This window comes from Carlito syrichta, unplaced genomic scaffold (genome assembly GCF_000164805.1).
Source record: "Carlito syrichta isolate Samal-C Ts95f unplaced genomic scaffold, Tarsius_syrichta-2.0.1 Scaffold303772, whole genome shotgun sequence".
Taxonomy (NCBI): domain Eukaryota; kingdom Metazoa; phylum Chordata; class Mammalia; order Primates; family Tarsiidae; genus Carlito; species Carlito syrichta.
In genome coordinates this window covers 18,022-41,294 of record NW_007247868.1, presented here as the reverse complement: position 1 = coordinate 41,294, position 23,273 = coordinate 18,022, and the positions used below count along the sequence as shown (strand labels likewise).

The 23,273-nt window shown below is 34.2% G+C and overlaps 1 protein-coding gene across 3 annotated transcripts in view; it reads right to left on the bottom strand.

Moving 5' to 3' along the window:
• Positions 1–23,273, bottom strand: part of UNC13C (unc-13 homolog C) — a 390,922-nt gene that overhangs the window by 350,742 nt on the left and 16,907 nt on the right. For all 3 annotated transcript variants that reach the window (XM_008059183.2, XM_021712948.1, XM_021712950.1), the window contains 2 exons: positions 12,664–12,891; positions 11,215–11,356 (listed from right to left, as the gene is read on the bottom strand). In XM_008059183.2, coding sequence (XP_008057374.1) covers positions 11,215–11,356; positions 12,664–12,891 — 370 coding nt within the window. The remainder of the gene's footprint in view (positions 1–11,214; positions 11,357–12,663; positions 12,892–23,273) is intronic.

Here is a 23,273-nt window from a genome sequence, read left to right as displayed (position 1 = left end):
GGGTATAGAATTCTAGCTTGACAGCTTTTCTTTTAATAATTGAAAGATGTTGCACTGCTATGTTATAAATTGCATAATTTCTGACAAGAAGTCTGCTGTCATTACTTTTCTTTCTCTGTATAATGTGTCCTTTTCTCTGGCTTCTTTCAAGATTTTCTCTTCACCAGTTTTGAGCAATTTTCTCTTCACTGATTTTGATTATAATGTTCCTTCATGCAATATTTCCTATGCTTTTTTGTGCTTGGAATTCATTAGGTTTCTTGAGTTTGTAACTTTATAATTTTGATCAAATTTGAAAAAAATAGTCATTATTTCCTGACATAATTTTTCTCTGCTTTTATCTTTCTCCTTTCCTTTAGGGACTCCAGTTAGACATTTACTAGGCTGCTTGAAGTGATTTCACTGTTGCTCCATTTATTTAATTTTTTTCTGCATTTTATTTCATCTTTTTTTTCAAGTATTATACTTTTAAATTCAGTAATCTTTTCTTCTGCAATTCCTGATTTTTTGTCATTCCTATTTGGTGTACCCTTTATTTTATACATTGTGGTTTTCATCTCTAGAAGTTTAATAATTTTAGTCTTTCTTAATAGCTTCTAGGTCTCCACTTACCTTTTTTTATGTAGGGCTTTTAGTACTGACTTTTTTATGTAGGGCTTTTAGTACTGACTTTTCCATGACTTTCTTTGTGTGGTTGTTTTGAACAATTGGCACTAGTGAAAAAAATGAAGTAATGTGGAAAGGACATTTATTATAATAATAGAAGATATTGTTATGAGTCTGGTTTCTTTTATTTTGTTTGTTGGGATGAATTTTTAGCAAAAAATTGGGCCTCCTTGAGCATTAGCATTCTCATTTGTAGAATGATAATATCAACTATTATAATGACACAAGCTCATAAGTTAGTTGTGAAGTGTAACACATTTGACAGGAGTTAAGATACAGTAAATAGCTACACAAATGCCAGTGTTTACAATTATGATGATACTTGCAGTGATTTGGGTTTTGTTTTAGATTTTCCTTCCTAGTCATTAACATTTCTTTAGCAAGTTACTACCTGTCTAAAACTTCTTTTGTTCAGCCTTCAAATACTACCTTGTTATAAACACCCTTTTTTAAAGAATAAAATAACTATTCTGTTGTCAAACACCACCAAGATGGCAGCACCAGGCAAAACTGCACACTTCTCCTCAAACTTCCAAAGAGTGAGGAGTGGCTTTCCCTGGCTAATGCTAGCCTCAGAATCATCCCTACTTCCATTATAATGGAAGCTGTGAAATAAAAGCATTTGCATGTTATAGTTTTCCCAGTGTCTTTAGCACCTAGAAAAGTATCTTACACGTAAATTTATGTTCAGTGAATTATTTATCTAAAGAATGTTGAAGCTGGCACTAAAAAAATAAAAACAAAAGCTTTTTAAAATTGCCCATGAAGCTGGATTTTACATTGCCTGAGTCTGGCTCAGTAGAGATATAAAGACTCCCAGTTTAGCCAGAAACAGTACTAGCTGATCTTTTTTTCCTGCTTTCAAAATAGTTGTTCCATACATGGGGTACATTTAAGAGGTGAGAGAATAAACTGAATGGATATTGATCAGCATTATAGTTTTCAGGTCTTGCAAATGCTGCTAAATCAGATTGGTTGTAGTGCTCTTACTAGACGAATTAGACTCAGGGAAAATTGTTTCAACTCACACATGAGTGACAAGCAGACTACTTGGCCGTCCCTGCTCTTTCCTGCACATGTAAAATATACAGTCAATAGTTTTAAGATGTTCCCATTATTGACAGACCAATAACCCATGATTTGTATGATGTGTTGTATGATTTGTATGATGGGCAGAGATGAATTGGACTAATTGGTAAAAAAAATCCAAAGAGGCTTCTGGAAGCAAACTGAGTGCTAGAGTTGGGAGACACATGGCCTTAGGGCAAAGATTATGTACCATGTGAACGCTAAAGATAAGAGAAGCTATTGAGTAATCAGTCATCAGGCTAGTGCACAGATGAGAGAGGAAAGGAGGGTGGAATAACATCAAAGATTAGAGAGAGAGAAAGTAATGAAGAGACAGAGACAGAGAAAAACAGATACAGGTGAACAAACCCTTACAGAATAGAAGGATAAAAGAGCATAACCATTTCTGCCCATTTGGATTTTTGTTGTTTGACTTTTTCTGGATTCCTACAAGGGCAATCTGTTCTCATATAATAAAATTTGTTCCCTCTGAATCCCTTTCTATGTAGTTAAGTGCGGGGGCTTCTCGTTCTTCTGACCTCAAAGGATTCCTATAGAATAGTCCCATTGTCCTCAAGAATTGCTGTTTGTAATCCAACTGCTCCCTAAAGATTTAGGGGATTTTACTTCTGTTGGCTTTCAGTTTAAAACTAAGGAAACTTCATGGCATCCTGCATCTCTGCCTACAGAATATCACAGAGTTTGTTTACCTCTATCTGTTTTTCTGTCTCTGCCTCCCCATTACTTCCTCTCTCTCTTGACTGAATTAATTCTCTTTGGTGACCCTAAATTCATATTTTATGAAATCCAGTCCTGATGTCTTTGCACAACTCCTTCCTCTCCTTATCATAACACCCTTAGGTTCTGGTATAAAGCTGTGATAAAGTAAATGCTGTTCTATTGCCTTTGCTGTGTGTGAAGGGGTAATGGCTCAATCTCATTTTATAACTGAAAGGCAGCATTGGTTATTATATTTTCTAGGCCTTTTCACAATGTAGATAATGACGAGTAAAAAAAATTCTAAACCCATAAAGTGTGACTAAACTCAATCTTGCTGTAGACAATTATGAAACCAACTTCTATGACAAATGACTTGCTGATGTTGATACCATCACTGTAAGCTAGTTCAGGCAACTGAGGAAATGTTCCCTTCCCACATAGCCCAGGAAAAGACTGTTAGTAATCTAGGCCATAAATCAAATCCTTAATTATGTTCAGGCTGTCATTTTAAAATATTAGTCTGCTGTGCTATGAAGATATTTTTATTTAATTGTGGTATTAAATAAGATATTGCTTATGGAGCTTAGTTTATGCTTAATTCATACTTATCTCTGACTGAGTAGCACATGGCATGATGGAGAGCCATGGGCCTGAGGCACTCTGTGAGTAATACTACTGCATCTGGGTAGCTGGGAATTGAACGTGGCTGACATAAGCTTCAAAAGGACTTAGGCAATCATGCCTCTAAACAATAGCATTATGAGTTTATGGTGCTTTAGTGTTATGCTTCCCTTCAAGGTGGAGAATAATTTTAGCAGATTCCCCATTGTGAAACAGGTTCAAAGAAGTGAAGGGTTTTCCTAGACCAGAACTCTTCTGGAGAGCTCAAGTTTATAATCCTGTAGGCCAGATAGCTTTTTGGTTTAACACGGAATCACTCTTTAAATCAATACTTTTCATGGCACCTTAATGCAATGCTATTCATATAAAAATGTAGTTGAAGTTTAATTGATACCCCATGAAGCAAGTGTAGCTGGCTGTCCAGTCAATTGCATAAGTACAATGTCTAAAGACCATTCCCATGCCTATTTGATACTACGATAAATGAAGAAACATTTATACTCCTACCCAGGTATTGTGTTGACTAGACTTCCTTTTATTAACATAATTCTTTACTCCAATGGATAATATCAACTAAAAATGAATACCCCTACTATCATCTCCATGACCTACCTAGCCTCTAGCAGAAAGTCGGCACAAAAATTAGTTTTTATTTCAGGAGTCAGCAAAAAATGAGGCACCAAATCAACTACAGAGTCCTCAGAAAACAAAGCATCAACATATACATATAATATGTCTCTGAAATTTCTTATTCAAATGGACAGACCATATTGTCATTTTTTTCTCTATAATGCACTGGGAGAGACTTGCTCTTCTTTCTCCTGAGGGAATGGTTTATAATAAGCATAAAGCATTTCATTAAACTGTAGCATATGAAAGTAAAATCAAATGTCATAATTAATTGTGAAATGGTCGACTATGCAACTTATGATCAAAGAGCAACGATAATAAGCACCTTAGATTTATATAATACTTAATAATTTCAAAGCACTTTCATATGTGTTATCTTCATGAATCTTCACATGATATTTTAGAAATTAAACATTTGTTTCCAACCCTCCCAACCCAGATTTCTGCAAGGGCTTAATTGGTCATGCCCCTGTTCTTTCCAAAGTGCCACATTCTAGAGTGATACAACATTCATAGTATTTTGAAGATTAAGAATTCAAACTCCTTGTTTTAACCTATAGTAAGAGAATTAAAATTAAAATTGAAATTATATAGCATTATATTTTTTGGATGGCATCAAAGTACCACTAATGGGGGAACAATTAAGCTTTCAAACCAAATTGCAGAGTTGAAAAGTTATTTCAACTCTACATTTTTATTTTACCAGCTTTGTGATTACTTGTCTTGTTAGGTCAATGGCATCTTTTCAAGTCGACTTTGAATGTAGGAAAAATGACACTTCTTAATTTCTACTTGTAACTTATTTGTAGCTTTACAACAGGGGGCTGGTTTGTAGTGCCAACTCTACTACAATTTATCAAAGCTTCAATTTTCTCAGCAATAAAATGAGAAAGCTGGACAAAACAATCTCTCAGATTCTTTCCCCAGTCTCAGTTATCTGATTTTTATTTAAGTAGTACTTTCTTTTTCTTTTTACAGTATTCTGTTTGCTGGTTTATCTCTTGGCCTCACTATTCAAGTTGGAACTTTTTGACATGAGCATAATATTGTCATATTTGTTGCAAACTCCTGAAGCTTAGCACAAAAGATATAATCATGGTATTAATGCTAATAATGATAATACAACTATAGTTTTAATACTTAACAAGTGCCATGAGATTTATGTAGACATTCTCAACAAATATGACAGTTCTGTGAGGTATGTATTATTATCCCAATTTTTCAGATCAGAAAATCTCAAGCTCAGAAGTTAAAGCCACACTATTAATAAAACATCCTATTTTCAGAATGTCAGGACGCATTTTTACACCCCAGTTCACAGGGCATAACTGTCAGAGTAGGGGGAGGCATGGATGAATTCATCTGTGACGTGTATGTATTTTTCAAAATCTGCACATAAATTCACGATGAATTCATTTCTTTCTGCAAAAGAGATGTTTTTAGAAAGAAAATATAACTTTGCAGTTCTCATGCTATTTTTATGATAAAATGAAAACTTGCACAGGTAGCTTAAAGATAGTATGTCTGGAACCAGTGATATAGAACCTCTCTAATGAGAATGAAATCTTGGAATCCAGGAAACTAGTGACAGAAGAAATTAATGTTAAAAACCAATTTGGCATTTTGTATATCCTAGAAGGAGACAAATAGAAAATAATTACAAATGTAACTTCACTTAAAGCTTATAAATATTTAGTCAGTAAGGTGGAAAATATTGTGGAAAATTATATACTTATATATAGTTCATGCATGGCGGGGTTCAGTGACTTTAAACTTGAATTTCTTCTTCTTTGAAAATAATGTACAAAAAAATACTTATATTGTTATTGCCTGTACAGATGGTGTCTCCTATCAAAAGGAAAACAGAGCCATACAGCATAGAAAATTGTATAAACACTGCCAATAAGAATACAAATATTTCATATTTAAATGGTGCACCCCAGTGTACACTTCTGGGTACTTGCCCCGTGAACCATGATGCTTTCTAGCCAGGTTGGTGAAAACAAACACTATTCCTGGGCACTGTCACATTTAGTCCTTTTGGGTGGTCTTGGGTAGTATTCTCACATGAATGGACTTATTATTACTCAGCTGATTTCTCAAAAAAAGACCCTTTGCAGGATGAAAATACTACAATAAATGTTTCCACTTTATTTCACAGATTGCAACTGGCAACCTATGGATCAAATCTCTCTAGAAGTTGTGTTTTCTCTGACATACCCTGTGTTGGCTCTCATACTGTTTTTTGGTTTTTTTTTTTTGCTTATGAATCAAATTCAGGTTTCCAGACTTTCTATTACAGTCAAGAAGAAGTAACAGAGATCAGAGATATCCTCCCACAGAAAAATCAAGAAGTGAACAAAATATATCAAACAATGGCTTTCAATGTAATGAAGATTGGGCAATGAAGAACAGTTATCTCTCAGAGGCAAAAAAAAAAAAAAAAAAGGGGAGCTCTATGAATACTTCTATTACTGCCTTGAGAGAGTTTTCTGACCATTATGCAAATAAAGAGAATCCAAGAAGAGTCCATTATACTGTGTAAGTCGAAAGAGTTGAAAATCTGGGAAGACCAAGGCAGTGAAAGGCCAAAGAGCATAATATCAAAAAGAAGAGAGCTGAAAAACAAACAATCTGCAGAGGGTTCTCCTTGAGAAATCAGTTGAGTAATGATAAGTACATGCATATGATAAAACTACCCAAGGCTGGACTAAGTGTCCTCCAAAGGTTTAGATATAATATGCCCAGTATTCACCCTGGTCCAGAAATCAAGCTAATTTCCCATTGGCAGACTAGAAACCCTCATAATTCATGACTCAACTGGAAGAGGACACTGAAGAGTCTTGCTTCCTATGTAGTATAAAAAATACATATGTTGTTATTGCTTATACAGATGGTGCCTCCTATCAAAAGGAAAACAGAGACACACAGCATAGAAAATTATATTAAAACTGTCAATAAGAATATAGATATTTTATATTTAAATGGTCCATTCCAGTGTATACACAGGAGAGTAGTCTAAGATTGAGCACTATTCAATTCCTACTTAACACATTTAAAAAGCAAGATCCAACAAACAAATGTTTCCATGTAACTTAAATTTGTCTATAACAGAGCTCAAGAATATTCATAGAATACTAAAATACCCAGCAACCAACAAAGTAATATTTGCAATGCCTGGAATTAAATCTAAAAGTACCAGGCATTTAAAGTAGCAGAAAAATATGATGCATAATGAAGAAAACAAAACAAAACTATGAATCAAAGCTGACCAAGATTGGACATAAGTGTTAGAATTGGGAGGCAAGAACATCAAAATAGTTATTGTAAGTATTGCATATGTTCAAACATTTAAGTAGAGATGCAAAGACCCAGTCTGAATTTCTTAAGATGAAAAATAAAATATATAAAAAATACAATAGTTTGGATTTATGGCAGATTAGACGGTAAGAAGGAAAGGTTAGTAAATTTAAATATATAGAAATAGAAATAATCCAAAGAGAAACAGAAAAAAAAAGAAGAAAAAATAAATTTAAAAAAAATGGCAGGTGAAATGGCTCATGCCTGTAATCCCAGCACTTAGGGAGGCCAAGGTGAGAGGATTGCTTGAACCCAGGGATTCGAGACAGCCTGGGCAACTTGAAGAGTCCTCGTATCTACAATAAATCAAAAAATTAACCAGGCATGGTGGTGTGTGCCTGTAGTCCCAACTACTTGGAAGGCTGAGGTAGGATTGCCTGAGTTCAACAGGTCAAAGCTGCAGTAGCTGTGACTGTGCCACTGCACTCCAGCCTGGGCAACAAAGTGAGACTCTGACTCAAAAAACAAAACAAAACAAAAATCCAGCATTAGTCAGTTGTGGACCAACTTCTAGAGACCTAATATATGTACAAGTAGTGTCTACAAAAAAGGGGTAGAAGTAATATTTAAGTTAATAAGGCCAAAATGTTTCTTAATTTTAAAGAAAACTGAAGGCCCCAAGTACCTTAACAAACTATAAGCATTAGAAACAAGAAAAAGATTACACTGTGCCAAATCATAGTCAAATTGTATAAATGAGTAGAAAAGACATTTTAAAAACAGTTGGGGGAATAGGGAAGATATACACATAGAAACATAACTGAGGACAACTGCAGATCTCTCATAGAAAACAGTGCAAACACAAAGATGATGGAGCGATATCTTTAAAGTAAATTTTTTAAAAATGACAATCAGAATCATATGATCATCTTAACAGATATAGAAAAAGATTGTGACATGCTCCAACATCCATTTCTAATGAAAACTCTCAGCACACTGGGAATAGAAGATGGGTTTTGTAACTGAATAAATGACATCTATAATTAGGCTACAATGAATATCATAGTCAATCAAGAAAGGAAATTTTTCACTTGTTTGGAAACAAGGCTAAGATGTCTGCTCTTAATTACTCCCATTCGACATCATACTGGAAATCTTTGCCAGTACTATAAAGCAGGCAAAATTCAATCAAGAGTTTTTTTGTTTTGCAAAGATTTATGAACTGATTCTTAAATTAATATGAAATAATCAATAGATCTTAAAATAGCCAAAATAACTCTGAAAAAGAAAGTTGGAAGATTAATTCTACCTTATTTTAAAACATACTTTAAAGATTGAGTAATCAAGATTGTATGGTGTGGGAATACAGATAAATTGATCAATAGAACAGCATGAAGAGTCCAGAAATATAGCCAAACATATTTGAAGAGCTGAATTCTATCAAAGGTGCAAAAGCAATTTAGTAAAGAAAGGATAGGGCTTTCAAAAAATGGTACACAAGCAACAGTATATCCATAAGCAAAAATAAAAACAAACAAAAAAATGAACTTGGGTCTGTAACTTACACTAAAATAAAAAAAGTTACCTCAAAATGTATCATAGACCTAAATGTAAAACTTGAAACCATAAAATTACACAAATATAAAATACATGAACAATATCAAGTGGGCAAAATTTTTACACATACACCTAACAAAAGAAGATACCTGGATAATAATAACATTCAAAATTATTAGTCCTTAAAGAAATACAAAATATAACCACTTTAAGATACCAACTACACATACATTAGAAAGGCTAAAATTTAAGACTGGCCTCATTTAGAACAGAAGCTCCTCAACTTATGAAAGTGTTACATCCCATGATAAACCCATGATAAGTCAAAATACTGTAAGCTGTAAATGCACTTAACACTGGCAACACAGCAGATGGACCCTGGCTTACGATGGTTCAACTTTTGATTTGTTGACTTTATGATGGTACAAAAGTGTTGAGGCATTCAATAGAGTCCATAACCCAAGTATAAGTCCCAAGTAACTTCTTAGCTTACAATAGAGTTACATCCTAATGAACTGATATTCAAGTAAAACAATCATTAAGTCAAACCATCGTAAATCAGGGATTATTTATATTGGAAGAATGTGTTTGTCCTGGAACTCCCATACACTTGTGGTAGAAATAAAAAAATGGTATAACCATTTGGAAAAAGCATCTCAAATATCAATTATATTCCTAATATATGATCCAGCTATTCCTATTCTATGTATTTATTCAAGACAAATAAAAATATATGTCCATGGCCGGCCGCAGTGACTCAGACCTGTAATCCCAGCACTTTGGGAGACCGAGGTTAGAGGATTGCCTGAACTCAGGGGATCGAATCCAGCCTGGGCAACTTGGTGAGACCTCATCTCTACAATAAATCAAAAAACTAAGCCAGGTGTGACAGCACACACCTGTATTTCCAGCTACTTGGAAGGCTGAGGCAGAAGGATTGCCTGAGTCTAGCAGATCGAGACTGTGGTGAGCGTGTCACTGCATTCCAACCTGGGTGACAGAGTGAGACTCCAACTCAAAAAAAAAAATGTCCATACGAATATTTATACACAAATTTTAGTTCTAGTATGAGTCACCTGTTTAATATACAGGTCACTTTGTTTTTAATAATCCCAAACTGGAAACAAACCAAAATAGCCATCAAAAGGTGAATGATAAAACTAACTGTGATATGCCCTACAACTTGGACAGATCTCAAAATAATTATGCCGAGTGAATGGAACCACACAAAAGAAAGTAACATACCATATTTTCTATTTCTATAAAATTCTTGAATATGCACAATGAAACATATTCTATGGTATCAGAAAGCACACCAACGATTGCCTTGGCACAAGGGAAATGAGGAGGGATGACTTTCATTGGGGCATAAAGAATCTTTTGAGGGATTGATGGACATTTTAATTATCTTGTCTATAGTAATGATTTCACAGAGGAATACATATGTCAAAACTTAACAAATTGCACACTTTGAATATGTAGATTTATATCAATTATACCTCAATAAAGTTGTTTTAAATCTTCAAATTTCCAGCTTCTCCAGAAAAACTGGAAGCTCTAGTTATATTGTGTCTGCTTGATTGCATGGCAGTGGAAGCCATTTATTTTCCTAGAGCCACTTGCTCTCCAGTCTACCATGGTCTCTATCCCTCCCCCTTTGTTGCCTTTATTCTGTTTTATTCATTTACTTGATCCCAACAGAAATTTAGATTTGTAACTAACAATTGTTTTTTGTCTTCTGTTAACAAAGGGATATAGATCTCTCTGATCAACCTTAAGGGAGAAACCATCCAAGTCCCTTAACTTATTCTCTATTTCCTGTGGTATTTGGTCCCAACTGATTTTCCAAACCTATTTCTTAACATTTCCTTCATCAGCCCATATACACAAGAAACTATTTCTTCCACACTATTGCCCACATCCCCAAATAAGCTGCATGTTCTGGATTTGCTTATTTAGTATGTTAATGAGATTCATGTTTAAACCATTTGCAAAGAGAGGACTTAAGAATAAGAAGAATAAGAACTGCCTTTAACTCACTTAAAGCTTTTCATTTCTACCAAATGGTAATTGGAAGTCATTTTTTGTCTCTCTAAGGTGTGGTAGAAAGAAAAGAACCCTTGAGAGAGAAATGATTTCTTGCTGTTCAGTGCAAAATGTAAGAGGTTTAAAAATAAATGTTCTCATGGAAAATGAGAGGTTGTAAAAGTTAACATCAACCATCTCATCAACACAGACTAGTGTAGATGTGGTTCTCCCCCAAGTGATGGGCCGGGTGATACTCAAAGCCTCTATTGTCTTTACTTATAAATCTCCAGATATCAATATATTGTTGATTGAAGCCTACAAATTCCTAGCTCTGCTGGATCATCCCAAGTTAGAGATCATGTTGTGAATTTGCCTCCTGCAGTCACCCCAATAATGCCACCTTTTTTTGGTTTGAAATGTTTTTCTTATTTAATTGCTTCCAAAGATGAAGAATAAATAATAAATATTATGAGAGTAGTAAGTGAATTTATAGTGTTAGTTTCTCTCCTTTTATAATTTTTGCAAAAAGAGATTATTAAAATATGAGATAATTATTGCTTACGTACTTTGCATGCCTGTCTTAAGTATTTTAATCTTTGTAATAGTTTAATATCATATACTCACAAATAAAACTTTTCATCCCATACTGGATTCAAGTTTCCAAAAATGGTTTTAGTCCTTCTTTTGTTCTTTCCAACTTGAACTGTAACATATGGATCACTAGACCCTGTTTTGTCTTTTGCCTGTAAGCCTTGTGCAGAAACCACTGAAATAAACCAAAATAAACATTATAAGATAAAGATTTCCCCAGAAACAACAACAAAAAATAATAATAATAAAGGAAATTTTTTCTAGCACTTGTTTCCCTGAGTTTGCAGATATATCTCCACTGCCTTTATTCTCATGACCAACAGGACTTAAAAAAAATAGTTTAATAGTTTAATAAAAGAATAGGCAGGGTGTGGTAGCTCATGCCTATAACCTCAGCAATTTGGGAGGCCAAGGCAGGAAGAAAGCTTGAAGCCAAGAGTTTGAGACAAGACTGGACAACATAGTGAGACTTCATCTCTACAAAAAATAAAAAAATAAAAAATTAGCAGGGCGTGGTGGCATGTGCCTGTCATTGCAGCTACTCAGGAGTTTGAAATGGGAAAATTGCTTGAGCCCAGGAATTCTAGACTGTGGTAAGTTATAATCATACTACTGTACTCTAGTCTAGGTGAAAGAGTGAGACTTTGTCTCTAAAAATAAAAAATAAGTAATACGGTAATAAAATAAATACAATGAATGTTAAAATATTTAATATTTGCTTTTGCCTCTAGTGAACAGTAGTTATATATATACACATGCATATGAATATTAGCAATATATGCATATACACATTACTGTATACATGTATAGAGAAATGAGGAAGGTACACAGATAATATATAAATACCCAACATCATTCAAAGGTCTGTGATTCTAACTGATTTGTTTACTCTATGAGTTTGCTGTCAATATTGATCAACTCTATCCAGTAGAAAAGTATCTTTTTTTAACTTGTAAATATAAAATGAACAGATTAAGAGGCTTGGAAAATGTTAGCATGATGCATAGTCACATGCTGTTAATATTACAAATGACTTCAGAAGTTCAAATAACTAGACATCACTGAACACAAATAGCCTTGACTCAAGGATCAAGTGGATGAAGACTATTGAACCAGGAGTAAATAAAATGATACCTGTTTTCTCATTTAAAAAAAATTGTTAAAGACATTATTAGCTACTCTTCTAATATCAGTGACAGGCAGCAAAAAAGCTAATCTCCTTTTAACTGTGGGGTATTGGTGAACATACTGAAAACAGAAATCTTTTTTCTATGAAAGAACTTTTGATTACAGCAGGACATAGACTAAAATTACTTCATCTATCTAGTACATATGTTAGAAATTTGAAGTACCAGCTAAATTTGTCAATATTGTGATTGAAAAAGATTCTATTTATTTTACCTATAATTATTATCAGTAGTGATTTCTAAAATACAAAAAATCTCAGTGTGGAATAAAAAAATCTTAAGGACTTATTTTTACCTGTGATGGTTATTTTTGCTGACCACTTGGATGTCCCATCTAGTACACTCTGTTTGGCTGCCTTTGTATATTGCACAAAATCTTCTTTAGAAATCTGAAACATTTCCTGAATGACTTCAAATACTTCTGGCCTGTTTTTCTCCCTGATCTTCATTCTTTCTTTCATGGCAGTAATAATGGTCTGAGTCTTGTCTTCAGCACCATGTTTAGAACTCTTTTCTGCTGCTCCTGTAATGGAAAAATCAATGGTGATGTGAATGTACATGCAGTTCCTTTCTGATGGGGGAAATAGGAGAATGAATGGATGCTTTCTTTCTGTGGAGTTAGGGTGACTTTGGGGAAAATTAGCAAAGAGTGCTAAGATTCAGAACAACTAATATTCTTTTGTGTTATTGGCAAGTAAATTGACTTCCATGATTTCCAGTTTTCTCACTTATCAGGAATTGTGTAAAAATTTGGCTTGAATTTTTTTAAGTTCAAAATGAATATAAAGAATGCACACAATCACCTATGTTGTGTACTCAATGGATACCCAAAACAAAATTGAGAAGCAGATTGAATATAAAATGGCAAATGTCACTTAGAAATCAATACATAATTCAAACACTTGTGTTTATTGAATATTTGTTAATGAAAGTTATCATACTTGAATATTTTAACTTTTCCTATAAAATAAATATCACTGTTATTTACTAAAGATTAAAATATAGGGTAGATTTTACTTGGAGTGAAAGTGATTCAGTTGTTTAAAAAAGATTTGGAATCCAATAGGCTAAATGACCTATAAAGTAACTGACAGACCACCAATTGAACTCTCTTTCTTTTATATATACATAGCTTTTTAAAAGACTGCTTTTCATTTTCCACTCAAAATCTTTTTGATTTCTAAGACATTGCTTTTTGTGAGTGGTCTCAACTTTCTGGGCATTTTATTTTGTAACACAAATCCCTCTGTCAGTGAAGGATTTCCAAAATTACATTCTTGGGTCCCTCACCTTTAGCTACTTGGCCAGATATTCTCATTGTTCTGTATAGCCTTCTGGGTTGCTCAGTATTGCAAAGTTAATTGTGGATTATGACTACAATTTTCACAAGTCCTTAGTGATGAAGTGAGAAAGCAAAAGCATATGGACTAGTGTCTGCAAGCACTGCCACTGCCAAGTCATACATTTTGTAACACAGAAGGAACTGAGATATAGTGAAAAGAATTATGACTTGTGTCCATAGCTAGTAATTACTCCAATTTTCATCTATAATACTGTAAGTATTGCCTAACTTGTATTGTAACTTTTTCTGAAATATTATATTTCTGAAATAAGCATACCAATGTCTCATAAAATGTTTGGAGATTAAATGAGATAATTTATCTGCACAATTTCTACCACAAAGGATAACCTCAATGTTGTCCTTTGAATCTAATTCTGTGAATGTTGACTCCAATTTAAGTATGAAAGTTAATACAAAGGAGGAAAGATTAACTGTTAATTTTCCTTATGATACATTTATACACAATTTGACAGCAGTAATTTAGTATAAATAACCATTTATTGGAAAGGATAACATTGGTTTCTCAAAATAAAAAAAAAATTATATTCACAGGATGAGAATAGAGGAAAGCCAAAAGAGATGAATTTTCAATGGTAGAAAGAGAGGATCGCCTGTTGTTATCTTTTTTTTTTTTCACTCTTTGAGTTTTAAGCCACATTTAAAAACAGAAATACAAAAAATGAATTAATTCCACTTAAAGCAATTTAAAAGGACAGTGTAAATTCCCTACTCATTTGTTAAAACATCACCTAAAACAGTTACTCATGTGTAAATTGTGTACCCTTAAGCAATTAAGCATGTTTGTAATCAAAAATGCCTTACCTACACAGTGCAAATTTCTTACACAATACAATTAGCATAGGCTGGACTATATAGTTACAACTACCCAGTAGTCATATTTTATTTCAAGTATTTAATATTCATTACATGGAAAGGACAGTGGTGGCTAGAGGGTGTAACCTGAAAGATTTAAAGTGCCTCAAAAGAAGTGTCATGAAAGTATTGACTCTTCCCCAAGTTTCTAAACAGTTATTATTATTGTTACTAGGGAACAACACTCTAGGGAAACGTGCTAAAAGTCCTGTAGATTTAGATTTAGATTTTTAGATTACTTTAGATTTTTTTAAATTTAGAGAGAGCCCAGCTAACCACCAGCGACAGAATAAATGCTAATTCAATAATAGCTACCAAATTCAAAGCTAGATTGTCAAGACATTTTTTATCCAAAGGAATCAAATTTCTGTTCTTTACAACTACCTCTTGAATTCTTTTAAAATAATTATTAGAAAAGCTTGAAAAGTAGCTTTGAACTTTCACCTATGCTCTTGATGTTAGAATAGAATATCTATTCTTAATATGTACAGAAAAGAGACAAACTCATAAAGTGGAAATGGCCAATTTGGGAAGAGCTGGTTAACAGAGACTTTATGTTTAAGCATTTTGTCTTTTATTTTCTAGAAAGAAAAAAAAAATATGTAGCTTCCAAAAAATTCCACCTTTACATTTTTAATCTGAAGAAAGAAATATTCAATTCAAATTGTTTAACTCAGAGATAAAAAGACAAATTCATAATTAATGGTTGCACTGATCTGCAAGTACTGTCCATTGTCCTATTGTTTACCAAACCTACACATCTCATCTTATTTTTCTAATGAAACTATTTCTTAAATAGTTGAAATTTGTCATGAATTTCTAGCCCTTTGGGTTTATTATTATTTCTTCAGCCTTATTCTGTACATCTCAAAGTCATCAGGAACAACTTGAAATTTGCATTTATATGACTTTGCCTTCAAAGTATGTGGTAGAAAGTGTACTAACTTGAAATACAGTAGTATGCTACTCAGAGATCAACAATAACTGCGATTAAAGGAGATAATGTACAGTAAAAGCACTTTGTGAAGCATAATACATTATCCAAATGGAATGTATCACTGTTACTTTTAAAAACACTTAATTGACAGAGCAGACAATATAATTATGGACAATAAAACTATAAAAAAATTCAACCCTAGACAGAGGCAAACTTATTCCAAACAGGGCAACTGGGTTCCCTTCTACATAATTTAATGAATTAATCAATAAAACAGAATTCGTTTTTCGTTTAATACTCAAAACATGTAAATTTCACATAAAATTCACAATATTACATCTTTATACAGCAATTTACAATTTTGGTGTTTTTTTCCAAAGAATTATCTATCTATATAAAAAATCTTCAATATTCTTCCTTGTTCTCAGTCTCTTCCTTTTCTTATTTTCTCATAACTGTTCCAAAACATTTCTACTTTCAAGTCACCTACCTCACCCTTATTAACCTCCATTTTCAGCACACAATCTTATCTCCTCTTTAACAGCAAATGGAGGTCTGAAAACTGAACAGTCACATTTTTTTCTCCTACTCTAAAGAAGAAAACAAACAAAAAAAGAAAAAGCAAACAAATAAACCCAGATCTGACTTGTAACATTAGCAGATTTGTGTGCTGTAAATATTTGCTTTTTATTTTATTTTCGAGTTGTGGGGTACAAGTGAGGATTTACTACATAAGTAAATTGCATGCAGCTAAAGTTTGGGTTTGATGTAAATCTTTCTAACAACTGATTTCAAGCAACTGCCTCACTAAATTCTTGAATATTTAACAATCACCTGTGACATAGCTACCTGCATATATGTCTATTCCTCATACTAGCTCTTAAGGCCAACCTCAATTAAATGTGTATTTCAAGTGTCTAGCACACTGTTTGGAAAATAGCATATAACTGATAATTGGAGAAGACAAAATATTTCTTGGGGACTCAAGATAAAATGAATGCCATAACTGAGTATTTAATTTGGCTCTGTGTTTAATGTAATATGTTATTAACTTCTTGCCAACTCCTACCCTAAGACCACAAAGAAACAAGAATAAATTCAATGTAAAATGATAAACATCCTGTGGAATATATTTATGTTGAGACAAAATACACCTGGCCCTTAGTTTCAGATCTGGAATTCTCAGAAAACAAAGGCTGAATGCCCATTATTAGAAAACAGAATTTGGTTGACCTGTATATACACCAAGTGCATTTCATAGTCAGCATAAAACAAGGACATAGCTCCAATTAAAAATTGAAGAAATATATCAAGAATATCACTTTTTAAATAATGTAATTGTGCATAGCAGTTAATGATATTTTGAGTATAGAAGATGACAATCTTGAGTGTGATTACTGAACTGTCACTTACTCTTATGGTCTGAATGTTTGTGGTCTCCTAAAATTCATATATTGGAGCCTGATCTCCAGTGTGATAGTATTAAGAGGTGGGAATTAAGAGTTAGGTCATGAGGGCACAGCCTTCAAGAATAGGATGAGTGCCTTTAAAAATTAGGCCTAAGAAAGCTCATTCTCTCCTTCTACCACATGAAAACATAACAATAAGTCAAGAGTCTGCAATCCTGAAGAGAAACCTCTCCAGATCTCAACCATACTTAAATTCTGATCTTGGTCTTCCCACCTTCCGACCTATGAGAAAAAATTAATATTCTTTAAAAGTCACCCAATTTATGGTATTTGTTATGCAACCCAAATGACTAAAGCACTAACCATTTGGTCTTGGGCTAGTTACTTTCTCTCTCTAAGCCTTAGTTTCCTCATCTGAAAAACAAAAGGGACTAGTAGCAGTGTTTCCCTTAGCAAGGTTGTATGATGATTAAATGAGATAATGCATATAACTATTAATAATAGTAATTGAATAAGTACAGTATTTTCAGAAAGACAAAAAAGTGAAGATACTGGCATTTATTAAATAATTTTACAGTACTACAAACCTTTCTGGCTTTGAGCTTTATAAAATCATTTGACCTGTGAAACGGCTCCTTTAAACACTCACTTATGGACAATGTCAAGTCCAGTGTCTCACGCAAACCCAGTGTCTGCTCCATATCTATTTGCTAGTTGGGGGCCAATAAAGTACAAAGATATAGGAAATCAGAGTTCAAAGACATTGGAGAAAGCACTTCATTTTATAACATTGATAAAGCCTTACCTGCATTTGAAGTTGATGAACCCAGAGAAGGTAGGTGGTTATCATACATGGAAAGCATGCAGAAGGTCTGATACTGAGGCATCTGAATATTCTCTCTCTCTCTCTCCCCCCCCCCCCCCCCCCAGAGTCTCTATCATGAGAAACAGGACCATCTTGCTTTTTTTTTTCGGTAAAATTGTGTAGGTGAGCCTGCTTTTTGATATCTCTGGGATTTTATTTCCCCCCATTAAATCATGTAGGTGGGCATATTGTTGGCATTTTCTACCTCTTTTCTTTAGTTTCTTTGTATCCAAGATAATCTCAACCCTTCCCTTTTAATATGCTTGCAATCTTTCCAATGAACAGACTTGGAACACTCCCAGTCTTCAAATAAGCAGCCTCCCTTTTCTTATAAATCAAAGCGACACACTCCACCTTTCTTGCAAACAACAAAGGACTGACATTAAGAGAATGGTGACTGGAGGAGCACAAATCTAACGCAGCATCATCTCTCACTCCTGTAGGTGAGATCCAGTTGGTGACTCTGTCTCCGTGGGCAGGTAGCCTCCTTCCAAGGGGCCACGACCTTCCACAAAGTGGCTTCATTGTCAGGGAGCCTGGCACCAACACCAAACAAAAACTACCAAACCTTTCCTGCCCTCTCTGCCTTTAACTTCCCCACCATATTCAGTCATATCCTTACCGGTAAATGCAAACTTTTAGAACGAGTTTGAAAACATCTGCATTTTCAAAAACACAAAATCAGGCTACTACATCTCATTAGCATTTTCTAGAAATTTCTCAGTCATCATAGAGTCAAAAACTATCTATATGGTTTAGGGGAACAAATTAATTATAATAAAAATGTGCTCAGGTTTGAAAATATTTTTACTAAGCAAGGAAAAAAAAAAGAAAGTAAGGGAGAGATGTAGAAGGAGGATATTTTTGTTCTTATCATGTTTAGTTACATAGATTTTTCAAAAAATAAACAAGAAAGAAAATAAAACACAAAATATTTAAAAACAAGATTTCTTTCTATTTCCATTTTTTTCATAAATGGCCTCTGACATCTGAGAACTTGGCGGACACAACTAATTCACAGCATTGAAGCTGGCCTGGTGTTCATACCGTTGGACATAATCTTGAAGTATACCAACCTCAAACATGGTCACTCTGTGACAGTTTTAAAGACAATTAAGGCCACCTCATTATTTTGTCTAAGTACACACAAAAACAAAGTCTGTGCAAAGTACAAGATATCAAACATTTCCTCTCCTGATTATTAAGAGTGACTGTTGTTTCTTTGTAAAGTACACTAGTTCCCTTTTATCCCCAGGGGACTTGTTCCAAGACCTTCAGTGGATTCCTGAAACCACAGCAGTACGAAACTCTCTATAAAATAAATAAGGTTTGTTTTCAATCTAATTACTGAGGTGGCTATAAATGACTAAGGGGTGGGTATCAGACACAGTGTGGATTAACTGGACAAAGAGAGGATTCATGTCCTGAGCAGAATAGACGGCACGTGACTTCATCACACTTCTAAGAATGATGTAACTTAAAGCTTAGGAATTATTTATTTCAGGGATTTTCCATCTAGTATTTCCTCATTGACTAAGATAACTGAAACCATAGAAAGTGAAACTGTGGGTAAGTGGGGACTACTGTAAAGCTATGGTTTCAGACTCATCTGCCTTCTTTCTAGATGAAAAATTTTGAAAGCACAAAATCGTAGAATTGTCCTCACTTCCAAATAACATCCTATTCAGAGTAATCCCATTTTCTAGTACCATCTTGCTGAAATGCCCTATGGTTCACGCTGCTGTGTGTTCTCCTTTGTAGTAATGGGTAATAAAACAAATTTTTTAAACTGCAAGGATGTTCCTGGTGATGTTTAGCTAGAGGTCATTGCCAAGTATTATTAACTCTTTTCACATATGAGGCAAAGAATGAAGCTTTAAAAAATTATAGTAGCAACAGGATTGGAAGTCAAGCCTTTTTTAAGCAGCTCAAAACTATGAAAAATACATCAATATCGATCCCATATGTTATATAGCATACTTCTATGGCATTATGTAAGGCATACTCATCCTCTTGGTTCTGTTCAGCAGCTGACCCCAACACCTGCAAATTCTTCATTATTAGTCTATTCTTTTGAGTTAAGGAACTGGCTAGTATATTAAGGTAACTTAACTGTTGAATACATTTACCCAAATTAATTTGTCAGATTACTTCCCCTTTAGTGTTTTGTTGAAAAACCAATACAATAAGATGCTGAAATTGAGGGTATATTGATGGGTTGGCGATAGATGGCAGGCCTTGAGGAGTCATCAGGGTGGGATACTAAAGTCTAGGCAGTGTAGAGTGTTTACAAGTCAGGGATATCATATGAGAAGGTGGGAAAGCACTGAAAATAAAGTTAAACAACTTTCCATTTTTTCCCCCTAGGACTGACTTTGCATATTTCTTTATGAGTTAGGAAAGAATACTAGGCTGAGAGTTCAGAAACTTGGGTTCTAAACCTGCCCATGCTATTCATGTGATTTTTTTTTTCTCTTCTTTTCTTTTCTTTTTTTTTTTTTTTTTAAGTAGGAGTCTCTGTCACCCAGGTTGGAGTGCAGTGGTATGCTCATGGTCACTGCAGCCTCGGCCAGCTGGGCTCAGGTGTTTCTTCCACTTCAGCCTTCCAACTAACTGGAACTACAGGTGTGCACCACCACGCCTGGCTAATTGATTTATTATAGAGAGGAGATCTCGCCCAAGTTGCCCAGTCTGGTCTTGAACCTCTGGACTCAAGCAATCCTTTTGCCTCTGCCTCTCAAAGTGTGGGGATTACAGGTGTGAGCCACCACAGCCAGCACTTGCTTATTTTTAATTAGACACTAAGTCTTCTGAATTTAGTAAAAGCAGCAGATTGAGCTCTCCAATCCACTAATCTTGAAACTCCTCTAAAAATGTATGCTTATATGGAAAGATGATATTTAAACCATTATTGGCTATTTCAAATAGTAGTTCTTGTCTCTTCATCCACTGTTTAGCCAACAGTTACTAAGCAGATCCTGTGCTAAATTCTGAAGACTGAAGAATATGGTCTCACTCTGCATTCAACCCTCACCTGGTAGCAGTGGATATACAGAATTCTACTTCTAAACTTTCTGAGAACTCATTCCTTTCTCAACATATTTTGTTTTTTGTTTTCTCTAAAAATATATACCGTTTTAAAAAAAATTAGAATTAGGGGGCACACATGTGTATTCATTACATGAACATATTGTGTAGTGGCGGGGATTGGGTTGCAGGCGGCCCATTCTCTAGATAGCAAACATCATGCCCCATAGGTAGTTCCTGAACCCTAACCCTTATTGATATCCCTGGTGTCTGTTATTTCTATCTTTGTGATTATTTAGCTCCAACATATGAGTGAGAACATGCAGTGTTTGGTTTTCTGTTTCTGAGTCAGTTTACTTAGGATGGTGATCTCCAGTTCTATCCATGTTGCTATAAAGGATATGATTTTATTATTTTTTATGACTGCATAGTATTCCATGGTGTATATATACCACATTTTCATTATACACTGATTGGTTGATGGGCATTTAGTTTGACTCATCTTTGCAACTGTGAATTTTGCTGTGATCAACACGCAAGTGCAGGTGTCCTTTTTATAAATGACCTCTGTTCCTTAGGGTAGACACCCAGCAGTGGGATTGCTGGATCAAATGGTAGATCTCCTTTTAGTTCTTTGACTAATCTCCATACTGCTTTTCGTAGAGGCTGTACTAATATACACTCCCACCAGCAATATTTCTTTTCTCCTCATCCACACCAGCATCTATTTATTTATTTTAATAATGGCCATTCTGACTGGTATAAAATGGTATCTCATTGTAGTTATAATTTGCATTTCTCTGATTATTAATGATTTTGAGCATTTTTTCACATGTTTGTGGGCCATTTGAATATCTCTCCCCATGTACAAAAATTAGCTCAAAATAGATTAAAGACTTAAATGTCAGATCTGAATTCATAAAAATCCTAGAAGGAAACCTAGGAAAAACTCTTATGGACATTAACCTAGGCAAAGAACTTATGGCTAAAACCCTGAAAGCAAATGCAATTAAAAGAAAAATAAATTAGCAAAACTTAATTAAACGAAAAAGCTTCTCCACAGCAAAAGAAACAATCAACAGAACGAATAGGCTACTTACAGGATGAGAGGAGATATTTGCAAACTATACATCAGACAAAGGATTAATATACAGAACATACAAAGAAATAAAACAAGTCAGCAAGAAAAAAGCAAATAACCCCATTAAAAAGTGAGCAAATGACATGAATAGACATTTCTTAAACATATTTTGTATAATTGCTGTTGAAAGAGAGAATGTCAGAAGTTTCCAAGCTATGTGTTCACATCTGTTTATCTAAGTTGTGTTTCAGAAAATAAGGTTGAGCTTAGGAAAAATATTGCATATTTTCTTTCTAACTTCAAAAGCTCCAGTCACAGTAGATGCTCCATATATACAAACATCTATCTTAAAATATGGGTACAAAATGTGGTAGCAGGATAACAAAAAAAGGGAAATCAATATCTAATTTGCAAACAAGAGCACATTAGCCATATTTTATTAATGTTATGAACTTGCAATTGCTTATATTAGGACACATAAGCTTAACATAATGTCAGTGGGAAACACATAGAACCAAAGAACACATCTCAAAAGATGCTGTTTGGCTGAACTTTTGGTGAAATACTTTCTGTCCTGATATACGCACTTACAATTTCTAGTTAGGTATTAAAATTAAAAAGGCTTATTCAGTAGGACTCTGGTATTCCTTTTTTGGAGATGTGTAAGAAAAGTACCATGATTATTTGCATATCTTTCAAATCTCTGTCACTGTCTCTTTTCTACACTGAAAGATAATCAAGGAAAATATTTTACATATGATCTCTCTTTTACATATGTCTCACTCCGCACACAGTCTTCATCCCAGCCAACACACTTATTCTATTTTATCTTGTTTTATTTTTTAAGCTTAAAACTGCCACTGTGGTGCTATGTCAAGTTCCTTACAGGCTATATTAGCATCATTTGGGGCCACAAACTGCTTCTCTATTTTTTAAATAGTTCTTTAACCTTCAAATTCTTTTGCCAAAAAGAGTACGATATCTTTTCAAATAACAGAATGCAAATGAGCTAATTAAAGAAAAAAGCAGGTGGACTCTAGCTGCTGTCACTGATTTAAAATTGAAGGAGAAGGGTAAATCAGAAAACTAGGTCTCTTTTCCCAAGGACTGCTCTCTCCCTGTTTCCCTTTGGTCTTCTTTGTTCCTACACATCACTCTATGGCTGTCAGCCTTGGGCCAAAAAGGCAGTAAAATCTAGGAAATACAATCAAGTAAAATCAGCTAGAGAGGAACTTAGATGAGGCTGTTTAGGGAATTGACTGGACATTTCCACACATCTCTAAACCTGCAAGGAAGCACTGGTGCAGTCAGTGGGATTTTTACAATTACCTGGTCTAATTTCAAATTTGACTGAAAGCATGCAAGTCACAA